Consider the following 15,242-nt stretch of genomic DNA (forward strand, 5'->3'; position numbering starts at 1 on the left):
ATACGTAGTTTGTTTTAAATAATTATTGATCACATTATATAGTACATATTTCTTAATTTAATATGTTTGGTTTGTTTTTATAGGTGCTTTTGTTATTGGCCGAGTAAGCGCTGGGATTTTACCGTAATGCTTCTAATATTCGCGCACCCCAATATCACGTGCGGGCTGGCTTGGCTGTGTTTTCCCAAGTGGAGGCTGGCTTGACCGCAGATAGGAGTCGAGGAGGGGAGTTAGAGAAAGGAGAAAGTGTGTGTGGTGAAAACAGTCAACACACAGTTCAATCCGCTTTAGCAAAGAGTCCAGCTGGTAACGACCCCACCGAGAGTCCAGTCCAGTTCTCAGGCCCGCGAACAAAGAGCCGCTCCGGGTTTTCCCGCGGATCCTCCCGATCCCAGATACAGCTCTTTCACAGAAAGGCAAACTGCGGCAGAACGAGCCCTCAGACCGAGAGCTGCCCCCGAGACCTTCACATGTCCTTCCTCCTCGACAGGGAGAGCTCCAGGCCATCGATACCACATATAAGAACGGAGCTGCGGGCCGTGTCGCCTCTGACGGCGCCGGGCAAAGGCTGCCTTGGGAAATGCTTCGTGCTTTTGTTTTGAAGTCCTAAAACCGGAAGTGGTCCCCTCTCGGAACCATTTTGCGTCTCGTCGTCGCTTTGTGTTCCTGAGAAAGCGCGTGAGCTCCAGCTGATCCATGGTGTGTGTGAGCTCTGATCACCGTGTGTGTGTGCGTGTGTGAGAGCTCTGATCATCGTGTGTGTGTGTGTGTGTGTGTGTGTGTGTGTGTGTGTGTGTGTGTGTGTGTGTGTGTGTGTGTGTGTGTGTGTGTGTGTGTGTGTGTGTGTGTGTGTGTGTGTGTGTGTGTGTGTGAACCTCTTTCTTCTGTTTACCTCGCACTGTAGAAGCTAGCTTAGCATGCTCGCTGGTAGCACGTTAGACTGAGAGACACCGGAAGTGGTGATTTAGTGAACACGAGCGAGCGGTCTCGTGCTCACTCTGCTCTCCTGTGTATAAACAGTATCAGCCTGTATTCAAAGACCTCTCTCTCTCTGTGTCGCAGGAGCGCCCCCTGCTGTCCGCGGGGCTCCAGCCTCAGCTCCAGGTCCACAGAGCAGGTCTGTCCCCCCTCTCTCTCTCTCTCTCTCTCTCTCTCTCCTCTCTCTCTCTCTCTCTCTCTCTCTCCTGTTCACTTCCTACACTGTGGATGCATCACACTCTTCTTAGAGGTCTCTGAGATACAGAAACCCCCAGCCCCATTTCCTCGCTAGGAAACGCCTTTAAAGTCTATCTGGTTTCTGTCTCACGGAGAGATTCCACAGGTCCTTCCTCCCCCCCCACACACACACACACACACACACACACACACACACACCACACACACACACACACACACACACACACACACACACACACTAACCAACCAGCCCAGCCCCTAGTAGACCCCCCCCCCCCACAACACACACACACACACACACACACACACACACACACCTAACCAACCAGCCCAGCCCCTAGTAGACCCCCCTCCCCCACACACACACACACACACACACACCACACACACACACACACACACACCACACACACCACACACACACACACACACCACACACACACAGCCAGCCCCTGGGAGTGGGAAGTGAAAGCCAGTACTTTCTGAGTCAAACGGTCACATGACATCTTGAGGTTATAAAAACATTAAAAATCAAAATCCAGATCTTGATTTATTTTAAAAACTGATTATTTTTTCCCCAAAATGCAATAAATGCACTGCATCAAAATAAAAGTTATTTTCATATTGAAACTGTGCAAAAACACACAACAGTAAGTAAGTTGATCTCCGTGTGAAAACCTCTGGCACTGGGCCGAGAATACGTCATCGCTCCCAACGTGTTCAACGGCTCTGAAGCTACACATTCATGACAACAATTACACATTACATACATATTACAAACTGTCATCAACAACAAGAACAACAAATCCCATTAGACCACATTCCTCACCTTTGCCAGGTTACATTCATAAAGTTGACTGGTGCTGTGCGATCGTCTTGTGCATACTACAAATCCATTGCATTGATAGAACTATATTTCTGTGTAAAACATTCAACAACGTATCGTTCAGTGAGAGGAAGGGCCACTCAAAGGCAGCTACTCCTCATGACACACAGGCAACCTCGTTGCTCTGACAGAGGGCATCATCATCGAGGGCACGTCGTCACAGAGCGCGTTCAGGACTTTCAGGAAATAGCAAACATTTGCTTAATATGCATGAGAAACGCAGGCCACGGCCACATTCGTAATTTGTTGCGACACTTTAAGTTCTCACTCGCCTCCAGAGTATGTCTAAAAAATATACAATTCATTTTGTCCATCCTTTCTTGAGTTATACATTTGTCTTGTTTTGGCGCCCCCTATGGTCCAAAATGAGGCCTGTTCCCCAGCACAGACTGAACCTATCCACCGTAATGTGTGCTATTTGGATACATTGTTGATGAGTTATGAGCAGGGGTCGTATTCCGCATTTGACCGATTATCGGTATCGGCCTTTTTTTTATCATATTGCCGATAAAACGTCGGCTCTGCGGCCGTGTCTCTGGCTGCAGCCACCACTCTGTACACGAGCGATGTCCCGCCCACAGCGCTGTCTGATAGGCTATTACTGAAGATTTTACGGGTCGGTCAGTCAGTCAGAGTTGGGGTGCGTGCAGCGTCTCGCAGCGGAGTAACTGTGGGGAGGGGGGGGGGCTGCGAGTGGAGCCTCGCAGTTGTTCAGGTTGATATGTGAAGCTCATTAGCTAGCCAACATGTATCTAGCTAATGTTTAGCAACATATTAGAAGTGAGGCTCCAAGTCTAACGTTAGGTCTGCTGTCATAGCCTCACTTTTAATAGTTTGAAAACATTAGCCATCACGAGTGTTTTGCAGTTAGCAGCTTATTGGGGTTTCATGCTAGATAGACAGATATAATAAAGTAAGCATTATTGTTAGTCAGCATGTCAGCCTGCAGCCCACTTCCTCTCTCTCTAACTCACTGCAGACGGCTGCACTAAAGAAAAGGCTCAGAGAGGAAACCAGCTGTAAGATGTTTAAAAGTTAATTAAACATAATATATGCTTAAATGCATTTCAAAGAAGTTGAGTTGTGTTGGAGTTTGTGTTTTTCTACATTTTGACACCAGATTTTCTGATTTTACTGCAAATGTACATCGGTTCCAAATATCGGTTATCCGTCTCCTTGATTACTAATAATCGGTATCGGCCTTGAAAAAGCCATATCGGTCGATCCCTAGTTATGAGCATTTCTTTCTAAGCCCCGCCTTTTTGCAAACATGTTTAGAAACATGGCCGTGTCCTACGGTAATGTGTTAGACGCTCCAGCGATGCTGTGTACTAAGTCTGGAGTTGAAACACTACAATTAGAAATGTAAGTTAATACGTCACGGTTTTTAACACTATGCTAATAAAGAATAAATCAAGTAGGCGACGCCTCGGGGTTCAAGGACATATGTAGAGCAGGTCCACCCGAGTAAGTGTGCAACATTTCAGGTCATTCAGAGTTACGGTGCGACTTTGTAAATGTTTCCAAAAATGGAAATGGCCATAGGTGGCGCTAGAGAGCATGTTGGACAATTTGAACACATTGACTCCAGAATATTGACTTTTTCACCGATCCTGGAATCCGTGTAAATTATACAACGTTTGAAGCGTCCTAAAGCCCGAAAGAAACAGGATACCGAAATGCAATAATAAGAATAATACCACCAATAACAATAGGTTCCTCGCACTTGGTGCTAGGACGCCGCTGGGTCCTAGCGCCCCGTGCTCGGGCCCTAATTAAAACTGTGGTCACAGAAGTGCGTGCAGTGATGAGCGGGCCCTCGTCGTCCCAGACTCCCAGGTCCTCCGGCAGCGACCCGGAAACGGATGTCGGCGCGCCGTCTCGAAGGAAAACAAATGTCTCTAAAGGCTCGTCGAGGATCGATTATCGAGGAGGCTGTCTGGAGGAGCCGTAACCGAGGGTACACTGATTTAGAGGAGAGAGGAGCTATAACCGAGGATACACTGATTTAGAGGAGAGAGGAGAGAGGAGCTATAACCGAGGGTACACTGATTTAGAGGAGAGAGGAGCTATAACCGAGGATACACTGATTTAGAGGAGAGAGGAGAGAGGAGCTATAACCGAGGGTACACTGATTTAGAGGAGAGAGGAGCTATAAACCGAGGATACACTGATTTAGAGGAGAGAGGAGAGAGGAGCTATAACCGAGGGTACACTGATTTAGAGGAGAGAGGAGCTATAACCGAGGATACACTGATTTAGAGGAGAGAGGAGCTATAACCGAGGGTACACTGATTTAGAGGAGAGAGGAGCTATAACCGAGGGTACACTGATTTAGAGGAGAGAGGAGAGAGGAGCTATAACCGAGGATACACTGATTTAGAGGAGAGAGGAGTGTCTCTAGAGGAGCTATAACCGAGGATACACTGATTTAGAGGAGAGAGGAGCTATAACCGAGGATACACTGATTTAGAGGAGAGAGGAGAGTCTCTAGAGGAGCTATAACCGAGGATACACTGATTTAGAGGAGAGAGGAGCTATAACCGAGGATACACTGATTTAGAGGAGAGAGGAGAGTCTCTGGAGGAGCCGTAACCGAGGATACACTGATTTAGAGGAGAGAGGAGTGTCTCTAGAGGAGCTATAACCGAGGGTACACTGAAGTATTCTCCTGAGACGACTTCAGCCAACAGTGATGTTTAAAAGAGGCGTGACGCATGGCTGGACTTCTGTCAACGAGGCACAGCTCTGCAGACTGGTCCCGTTGTGATTATAAGTTGTTAGAGATGATCAAATGTGCATCAGACTTTCTGCCCTTTCCCGTTTGTTTACTCTCTACATTTCACGCTTTATAGGCTTTAGGAGATATCTACACATAAACAGTAGGGTTAGGGATATATGTGCAGGTGTCTGTTGTAATGAATATGCCGCAGCAAAGGGCGTTGTTGGACTAACAGTGTGTGTGTGTGTGTGTGTGTGTGTGTGTGTGTGTGTGTGTGTGTGTGTGTGTGTGTGTGTGTGTGTGTGTGTGTGTGTGTGTGTGTGTGTGTGTGTGTGTGTGTGTGTGTGTGTGTGTGTTGTGTGTGTGTGTGTGTGTGTTGTGTGTGTGTGTGTGTGTGTGTGTGTGTGTGTTGATGTGCAAGCCAATTTAAAATATGTCCGCAATCATAAGAGCAATGTGCATACAGCTTTTTGTGAATATCGGAAAAACTATATGCGAGTAGTTTGGAGTAATTTGCGACATGTAAATCGTCAACAATTGTGTAGTCGCTGTTAGCTTACGACCTCCACGATTGAGATATCAAAAATGTACTCCGCAATTTTTCATGACATTGGCTAGGCATTTCAGCATTTAATATATTCATTGCTCTCGGGACGTTAAGAGCATTCCATGGAATATAACAAAAAGTGTTTTCTGAAATAAATTACACACCCATTGAATGATGACTGAAGATCGTCAGCTGTCTTCCTCTCCGTGTTGTTCCTCGATACGTAAAGGCTGCAGCACCGTTGACAACTTCTCTCTACATATCAGACATCCCGGTGAACCAGCATCGCTTTCTGTGAAAGCAGATAACTCTGTCCACGCAGAATTAAATCCTGTGTTCCTCCGATACTTTTCTTTGATGTATCCATAGCTCGCTCATCGAGCCGGGGGTCAGGTTAGTCGCCTCCAAGAAGAGGCGCTCGCGCGGGACCGGAGCAGGATGTGACGCATATTTTAGCTGACCTAATTAACACCGTTTTGTTTTTTATTTATGTGTCACAGTATCACCTCAAAATACAAGATACGAAACATTTTCAACCATGCAACAAAATATAAATAGTCCTACAAATACTTTTATTTTATTTCCTTCTTAGTTTTGTCTAAACTCAAGGGAGCCAGCGCAGAGGGCTTAAAGGGCCTCATGCGGCTCGAGGGCCGCGGGTTGCCGACCGCTGGGCTAGGGGCTGAACCTGTCCTGCATCGGAACTTTTCCGATCATTTCCCCTAGGAGGAGTTCGCAAGAATGTGCTTGAAATGCATGAAAAACGGCCAACTTTCTGGGGGGCGGGGCTAATGAAAAGAAATTTGAAATATGTAACGATACCAAAAAACTCACTGTACGATAATATCGCAATAAAAAGTCCACGGTACGATATTTATCGCGATATTGAAAAATAAAGGGGACATTTTTTTTTTTTAACTTCATTTTTTTTCTTTATTAAATGATAAATCTGATTTGAACAGCATTTTAGTAGGACAGTAGTATTTTAAAGTGTAAACAATATAATAATCAGACCCTGCAATAGAATAAACCAAGTTTCACTTTAGTTTTTCAAGTGACTCAACTCTAACTCACTCACTCAGCATCATCAAGGTTATCTTTCAGGAATATCACGCTCATCGCTGCGCACACTTCTGTGACCGCAGTTTTAATTATTATATTGTTGTTTTTTGTATTACTATAATAACATTAACAAGTTGTGCCTTGGAAGTATTTGTTTACTTTAATGTTGACACTGAGAGTACTTTACTTCACCTGAGCTGTAGTTATCAGAGCCTCTCAGTCTGAGCTGTAGTTATCAGAGCCTCTCAGTCTGAGCTGTAGTTATCAGAGCCTCTCAGTCTGAGCTGTAGTTATCAGAGCCTCTCAGTCTGAGCTGTAGTTATCAGAGCCTCTCAGTCTGAGCTGTAGTTATCAGAGCCTCTCAGTCTGAGCTGTAGTTATCAGAGCCTCTCAGTGAGCTGTAGTTATCAGAGCCTCTCAGTCTGAGCTGTAGTTATCAGAGCCTCTCAGTCTGAGCTGTAGTTATCAGAGCCTCTCAGTCTGAGCTGTAGTTATCAGAGCCTCTCAGTCTGAGCTGTAGTTATCAGAGCCTCTCAGTCAGAGCTGTAGTTATCAGAGCCTCTCAGTCTGAGCTGTAGTTATCAGAGCCTCTCAGTCTGAGCTGTAGTTATCAGAGCCTCTCAGTCTGAGCTGTAGTTATCAGAGCCTCTCAGTGTGAGCTGTAGTTATCAGAGCCTCTCAGAGTGAGCTGTAGTTATCAGAGCCTCTCAGTCTGAGCTGTAGTTATCAGAGCCTCTCACTCTGACCTGTAGTTATCAGAGCCTCTCAGTCTGAGCTGTAGTTATCAGAGCCTCTCAGTCTGAGCTGTAGTTATCAGAGCCTCTCAGTGTGAGCTGTAGTTATTAGAGCCTCTCAGTCTGAGCTGTAGTTATCAGAGCCTCTCAGTCTGAGCTGTAGTTATCAGAGCCTCTCAGTCTGAGCTGTAGTTATCAGAGCCTCTCACTCTGAGCTGTAGTTATTAGAGCCTCTCAGTCTGAGCTGTAGTTATTAGAGCCTCTCAGTCTGAGCTGTAGTTATCAGAGCCTCTCAGAGTGAGCTGTAGTTATCAGAGCCTCTCAGTCTGAGCTGTAGTTATCAGAGCCTCTCACTCTGAGCTGTAGTTATTAGAGCCTCTCAGTCTGAGCTGTAGTTATTAGAGCCTCTCAGTCTGAGCTGTAGTTATCAGAGCCTCTCAGTCTGAGCTGTAGTTATCAGAGCCTCTCAGTCTGAGCTGTAGTTATCAGAGCCTCTCAGTCTGAGCTGTAGTTATCAGAGCCTCTCAGTCTGAGCTGTAGTTATCAGAGCCTCTCAGTGTGAGCTGTAGTTATCAGAGCCTCTCAGTCTGAGCTGTAGTTATCAGAGCCTCTCAGTCTGAGCTGTAGTTATCAGAGCCTCTCAGTGAGCTGTAGTTATCAGAGCCTCTCAGAGTGAGCTGTAGTTATCAGAGCCTCTCAGTCTGAGCTGTAGTTATCAGAGCCTCTCAGTGTGAGCTGTAGTTATCAGAGCCTCTCAGTGAGCTGTAGTTATCAGAGCCTCTCACTCTGAGCTGTAGTTATCAGAGCCTCTCAGTGTGAGCTGTAGTTATCAGAGCCTCTCAGTCTGAGCTGTAGTTATCAGAGCCTCTCAGTCTGAGCTGTAGTTATCAGAGCCTCTCACTCTGAGCTGTAGTTATCAGAGCCTCTCAGTCTGAGCTGTAGTTATCAGAGCCTCTCAGTGTGAGCTGTAGTTATCAGAGCCTCTCAGTGTGAGCTGTAGTTATCAGAGCCTCTCACTCTGAGCTGTAGTTATCAGAGCCTCTCAGTCTGAGCTGTAGTTATCAGAGCCTCTCAGTGTGAGCTGTAGTTATCAGAGCCTCTCAGTCTGAGCTGTAGTTATCAGAGCCTCTCAGTGAGCTGTAGTTATCAGAGCCTCTCACTCTGAGCTGTAGTTATCAGAGCCTCTCAGTCTGAGCTGTAGTTATCAGAGCCTCTCAGTGTGAGCTGTAGTTATCAGAGCCTCTCAGTCAGAGCTGTAGTTATCAGAGCCTCTCAGTCTGAGCTGTAGTTATCAGAGCCTCTCAGTGTGAGCTGTAGTTATCAGAGCCTCTCAGTGAGCTGTAGTTATCAGAGCCTCTCACTCTGAGCTGTAGTTATCAGAGCCTCTCAGTCTGAGCTGTAGTTATCAGAGCCTCTCAGTGTGAGTTGTAGTTATCAGAGCCTCTCAGTGTGAGCTGTAGTTATCAGAGCCTCTCAGTCTGAGCTGTAGTTACCAGAGCCTCTCAGTGAGCTGTAGTTATCATAGCCTCTCAGTGTGAGCTGTAGTTATCAGAGCCTCTCAGTCTGAGCTGTAGTTATCAGAGCCTCTCAGTGTGAGCTGTAGTTATCAGAGCCTCTCAGTGTGAGCTGTAGTTATCAGAGCCTCTCAGTGTGAGCTGTAGTTATCAGAGCCTCTCAGTGTGAGCTGTAGTTATCAGAGCCTCTCAGTCTGAGCTGTAGTTATCAGAGCCTCTCAGTCTGAGCTGTAGTTATCAGAGCCTCTCAGTCTGAGCTGTAGTTATCAGAGCCTCTCAGTCTGAGCTGTAGTTATCAGAGCCTCTCAGTGTGAGCTGTAGTTATCAGAGCCTCTCAGTGTGAGCTGTAGTTATCAGAGCCTCTCAGTGTGAGCTGTAGTTATCAGAGCCTCTCAGTCAGAGCTGTAGTTATCAGAGCCTCTCAGTCTGAGCTGTAGTTATCAGAGCCTCTCAGTGTGAGCTGTAGTTATCAGAGCCTCTCACTCTGAGCTGTAGTTATCAGAGCCTCTCAGTCTGAGCTGTAGTTATCAGAGCCTCTCAGTGAGCTGTAGTTATCAGAGCCTCTCAGTCTGAGCTGTAGTTATCAGAGCCTCTCAGTGTGAGCTGTAGTTATCAGAGCCTCTCAGTCTGAGCTGTAGTTATCAGAGCCTCTCACTCTGAGCTGTAGTTATCAGAGCCTCTCAGTGAGCTGTAGTTATCAGAGCCTCTCAGTCAGAGCTGTAGTTATCAGAGCCTCTCAGTCAGAGCTGTAGTTATCAGAGCCTCTCAGTCTGAGCTGTAGTTATCAGAGCCTCTCAGTCTGAGCTGTAGTTATCAGAGCCTCTCAGTCTGAGCTGTAGTTATCAGAGCCTCTCAGTCAGAGCTGTAGTTATCAGAGCCTCTCAGTGTGAGCTGTAGTTATCAGAGCCTCTCAGTCAGAGCTGTAGTTATCAGAGCCTCTCAGTCAGAGCTGTAGTTATCAGAGCCTCTCAGTCTGAGCTGTAGTTATCAGAGCCTCTCAGTCTGAGCTGTAGTTATCAGAGCCTCTCAGTCAGAGCTGTAGTTATTAGAGCCTCTCAGTCTGAGCTGTAGTTATCAGAGCCTCTCAGTGTGAGCTGTAGTTATCAGAGCCTCTCAGTGTGAGCTGTAGTTATCAGAGCCTCTCAGTCTGAGCTGTAGTTATCAGAGCCTCTCAGTCAGAGCTGTAGTTATCAGAGCCTCTCAGTGTGAGCTGTAGTTATCAGAGCCTCTCAGTCTGAGCTGTAGTTATCAGAGCCTCTCAGTCTGAGCTGTAGTTATCAGAGCCTCTCAGTCTGAGCTGTAGTTATCAGAGCCTCTCAGTGTGAGCTGTAGTTATCAGAGCCTCTCAGTCTGAGCTGTAGTTATCAGAGCCTCTCAGTCTGAGCTGTAGTTATCAGAGCCTCTCAGTCTGAGCTGTAGTTATCAGAGCCTCTCAGTCTGAGCTGTAGTTATCAGAGCCTCTCAGTCTGAGCTGTAGTTATCAGAGCCTCTCACTCTGAGCTGTAGTTATCAGAGCCTCTCAGTCTGAGCTGTAGTTATCAGAGCCTCTCAGTGTGAGCTGTAGTTATCAGAGCCTCTCAGTGTGAGCTGTAGTTATCAGAGCCTCTCAGTGTGAGCTGTAGTTACATCGAAGGCATTGTTTGGGCGGCAAAACGACTCAATTTGTAAAGGTGATTAGATTTTAAATTCTAACACAATTTTTCTGAATGTGCTTCCTGTTTCCTGCAGACGTCCAGAAGCTGGTGGTTAAAGAAGAGGTTCCCCCTGAGCAGCAGGAGTGGAGCTCCAGTCTGGACCAGGAGGACCCAGAGCCCCCCCCACACATTAAAGAGGAACAGGAGGAACTCTGGATCAGTCCGGAGGGAGAGCAGCTTCAAGGGCTGGAGGAGGCAGATATCATTGAGTTCATCTTCACTCCTGACCCTGTGAAGAGTGAAGATGATGAAGAGAAACCTCAGTCCTCTCAGCTTCATCAAAGACAAACTGAACACATGGAAACAGAAGCTGATGGAGAGGACTGTGGAGGACCAGAACCAGCCAGGAGCTCAGATCCAGAGAGACATTTACAACCAGAGACTGAGGACAACCCTGGAGACTCTTCTGAAGACACTGAAGACAGTGCTGATTGGAGGGAGACCGGAGAACCTCAGTCAGGTTCAAACTCTCAGGAAAATAAACAAAAGCCTGTCAGCGATTCAAGGTCTAGTGCTGGAGAGAAGCGCAATAGAGCGAAACCATTCAGCTGCTCAGTCTGTAAGAAATCTTTTACAAGGATATCTAATTTAAAGTACCACATGGCAGTTCATACTGGAGAGAAACTATTCAGCTGTTCAGTCTGTGAGAAATCATTTCCAGTGAGAGGTCAGTTAAAGAGTCACATGACAGTTCATACAGAAGATAAACCATACAGCTGCTCAGTCTGTAAGAAATCATTTAAACAGGGAAAAACTTTCAATAGACACATGAGAGAGCACACTGGAGAGAAACTATACAGCTGCTCAGTCTGTAAGAAATATTTTATACTGAAGGGAAATGTAACAATTCACATGAGAGTTCATACAGGAGAGAAACCATATGGCTGCTCAATCTGTGAGAAATCATTTACACAGAGTAGTAGTTTAAATAGACACATGACAGTTCATACAGGAGAGAAACCATACAGCTGCTCAGTTGTAAGAAATCATTTACAGTGAGTTGTAGAAGAAACACATGAGGAAGCACCAGAGATGAAGTACTCGAGTCCTGGACTCAGACTTGAGTGCCGATTTTCGAGACCCGTGACTCGACTCGGACTCGCACACTGATTTACTCGTGAATTCTCGCACACGATGACTCGGACTCGTGAATTTTGCGTGACTGTAGGATAGCGGGAGATAAGGAAACATGGAAAGAGTAGACGTTATTCCTCCTCCTCTGTTAGCATTGACCTGGTAAGTCAGCGAAAATTAGTATAACGTAGCCTGCTAACATATCGGCTTTTGCTACTCCACTGTATGATATGTATCCTTAAAATAGTTTGAATTTTTTTGAATGAGGTTATGAATGCTAGAATAGGAGATAATAGATATATTCTATGAATTTAATATGAATATGTTAATGTTAATCTCGTTAGCGGCTAAGCTAATGTGGCCAAGCTAGAACTAATGTTGATTTATTTGAACTGTATGTTGATTGATTGAGATGAGATTGTAGCTGTTCTACACACATGTGTGCAGGCTGTTTTTTTTGTTGAGGGACAAAGTTCTCTCTGACGTCCTGGAGCGGAGTCAGTCCACTCGGAGCACCGTCGCTGCGGTGGAATCCTCCCGTTTCTGTGGATCTATAAAAGTGGGTAGCACGGTAGGACGTGGTCAAAATGTAAATCTGTATTTAATTATTAATGTGTGAGCACTCTGCCTATGTAAATGGTGATCATAACCAGCAGTGTATGGCTATGAGGAGTGTGTGTTCAGAATGATAAATGTTTGAGGGCTCCACCCAAAATGTAAAAAGGACATTGTTTGGAAAATTATTTTTTCATTGAGATCTCAGGGTTTTGTTTTACTTGGGCCTAATGTTGACACTGTATATATATATATTGTGATCTTGTGAAAATATTTTGTTGATGCATAACTGGATACTTTTTATATACTTATTGTAATTACTCTGACTGATGTAGAATTACAAGACATTCTAATGTCATTTTCTTAAGTCCTTGTGGTGTGTGTGATTGTGCTGGCTGGGGGATCTAAAGTCTGTATTGAGTTCTGCTCTACCAATATTCCTACACAGCAGGACTCGGGTGTACGTGACTGCACTCGCAGAAAGTGGCTTTGTCCATTTCTCTGTAAACCACAGCCAGTCATTTGTGGACCCAGACGCAGGAGCCCACACCCAACACATTGAGCGGGCTCAAGTCCCAGGTCTGGAGACTGCGGGGAAAGCGCACAGCGCAGACTCTGAGGAGTCATCGTTCTTCCATAGAGTGGACACATTGGTCATACGCCACTTCCACAAGTTCTAAATATAAAAGCAATCTCGTTTTGGTATTACTGTCATTATGAATTCAGGTTGTTAATATGTTCCTCATTTATATCAAATGTTTTCATGACATTTAGATTGTTGTTTAAATTAAATTGTAAACTTGAGCGGCTGTAGATCCGTCAACAGTGTTTGTTAAACTGCTTAACTGATGGTAAGATAATGGTGAAGAAATGATTAGTTAATGGGTACTAACTACTGTTTTTCATGCATTACAGACACATGCATTTCCTAACATTCGGTCTCTATGCTGCAAATGTATTATCTCTTGGATTCACACACGGCATCTATTGCAGTCTGTCCGTCCTGGAGAGGATCCTCCTCTGCTGCTCTCCCTGAGGTTTCTCCATGTTCCCTTTAAACTGGGTTTTCTCTGGAAGTGTTTCCTTGTACGATGTGAGGGTCTAAGGACAGAGGGTCTAAGGACAGAGGGTCTGAGGACAGAGGGTCTGAGGACAGAGGGTCTGAGGACAGAGGGTCTAAGGACAGAGGGTCTGAGGACAGAGGGTCTGAGGACAGAGGGTCTGAGGACAGAGGGTCTGAGGACAGAGGGTCTGAGGACAGAGGGTCTAAGGACAGAGGGTCTAAGGACAGAGGGTCTGAGGACAGAGGGTCTGAGGACAGAGGGTCTGAGGACAGGGTCTGAGGACAGAGGGTCTGAGGACAGAGGGTCTAAGGACAGAGGGTCTGAGGACAGAGGGTCTGAGGACAGAGGGTATCGTATTGTCATACTGATATTCTGTACAAACTGAAGTCCACTGAGACAGATCTCTAAAGAGTACCAAAGGTCCTGTCGGTGCTATGAGACGCGTCACGAGCTGCCAGTCAGAGATCTGGGGCCTGAAAGAGAGTCTGGAGAGACGTAAACATCAGATCAGCTCATCAGCACGACTCAGCATCCATATCAATAATATCATCAGAACAAGAACATAACCCAGAACCATCATTATTCCTATTTCACTCTGTGTTTATGTTTTAAATATATATTTTAATAATTTTTCGACTTTTTTAATGTTATGATAATTAACAGGGGTGTAACGATATACCGAATATCGCGGTAAATAAGCGTCCCAATACCGTCGTGAGACTGACTAAATCTACCACGATTTTTTTTTTAAATACATTTGTTTTGTTTGAAACCTTTATTGAACCAGACGGTCCCGTTGAGATCATCGACCCCTTTCTCCAGAGAGACGTCCCACATGGCAGCAAGTCGGTTACAACGTGAACATGAAACAACAGGACATGGTATCTACAGGGCTACATGCACACACCTAGAGACATGGACACGTACCAACAGTATTTTATATCACACACACCCAGTTACAAGGAAACAGCACCTAAATACACACATACTAACAAGACACAGGTGAGGGGGGAGGAGACAACACAGGACACCAGGTGAGGGGGGAGGAGACAACACAGGACACCAGGTGAGGGGCGAGGAGACAACACAGGACACCAGGTGAGGGGGGAGGAGACAACACAGGACACAGGTGAGGGGGGAGGAGACAACACAGGACACAGGTGAGGGGGGAGGAGACAACACAGGACACAGGTGAGGGGGGAGGAGACAACACAGGGCACCAGGTGAGGGGGGAGGAGACAACACAGGACACCAGGTGAGGGGGGAGGAGACAACACAGGACACCAGGTGAGGGGGGAGGAGACAACACAGGACACCAGGTGAGGGGGAGGAGACAACACAGGACACCAGGTGAGGGGGGAGGAGACAACACAGGACACCAGGTGAGGGGGGAGGAGACAACACAGGGCACCAGGTGAGGGGGGAGGAGACAACACAGGGCACCAGGTGAGGGGGGAGGAGACAACACAGGACACCAGGTGAGGGGGAGGAGACAACACAGGACACCAGGTGAGGGGGAGGAGACAACACAGGACACCAGGTGAGGGGGGAGGAGACAACACAGGACACCAGGTGAGGGGGAGGAGACAACAATGTGCGCGCGGGAGCGCGCACAGCGTAAAGCAAAACCTCCCAGACATGTGTTGATCTGTACGGTTTGGAAACGATATCATTTCCTTTTGGAGGGCAGCATACCACGGCATAACACCAGGGCCTCGCTGCGGGGACACGCTGGCGCTGTTCCCAGTTTGTTCTAATCTGACAAAATGACGGCTTTCAGATTTTTCCGTCATTGATAAATAAAATATTCGGTTAACGCGACGACTGCTGTCCCAGCAACATCGGTCCCAAGCGAGAGGGTTGTTTCCAGAGCAGGGGATATTGTAAATGCCCAAACATCCCAGCTTATAAATACCTGGAAATGTGGACATTCTCATATTCCTCAAAACCTGATAAATACCGTACCGTGGATATTATCGTACCGTGAGTTCTTGGTATCGTTACATCCCTATAAAGATGTGCTTTGGAAATAATTGTTTTTCCTAAATGGTTAGAAAAACGTGTTGAAGCCATATCTATACAGATCACCCTTAGCCTCACCCCCCTCTATTTCAGCCCTGCTCCTAAAGAGCTGATTCTGGGTCCGTGGCTACAAGGCCACGCCCCCTTTGTAGCTGCTGACCACGCCCCCTTTGTAGCCACATGCTGCAGAGA

General features: G+C 46.4%; 1 protein-coding gene across 1 annotated transcript; it reads left to right on the forward strand.

Annotated features, from left to right (window-relative positions):
• Nucleotides 1–444: 444 nt before the first annotated feature.
• On the forward strand, nt 445–12,669 carry LOC139433594 (zinc finger protein 32-like). Its single transcript, XM_071202663.1, has 3 exons — nt 445–699; nt 1,063–1,117; nt 10,370–12,669. Exons 1-3 carry the CDS (start codon nt 697–699, stop codon nt 11,332–11,334), a joined length of 1,023 nt encoding a protein of 340 aa, XP_071058764.1. The 5' UTR covers nt 445–696; the 3' UTR covers nt 11,335–12,669.
• Nucleotides 12,670–15,242: the final 2,573 nt, after the last annotated feature.

This window comes from Pseudochaenichthys georgianus, unplaced genomic scaffold (assembly GCF_902827115.2).
Source record: "Pseudochaenichthys georgianus unplaced genomic scaffold, fPseGeo1.2 scaffold_690_arrow_ctg1, whole genome shotgun sequence".
NCBI classification, from domain to species: Eukaryota; Metazoa; Chordata; class Actinopteri; order Perciformes; family Channichthyidae; genus Pseudochaenichthys; species Pseudochaenichthys georgianus.

What these genes read in the sequence shown, in the direction of transcription:
- LOC139433594 (XM_071202663.1), top strand. An exon ending in GCTCCAGGTCCACAGAGCAG is followed by an intron (nt 1,118 to 10,369) that starts GTCTGTCCCCCC and finishes TGTTTCCTGCAG; the next exon opens with ACGTCCAGAAGCTGGTGGTT.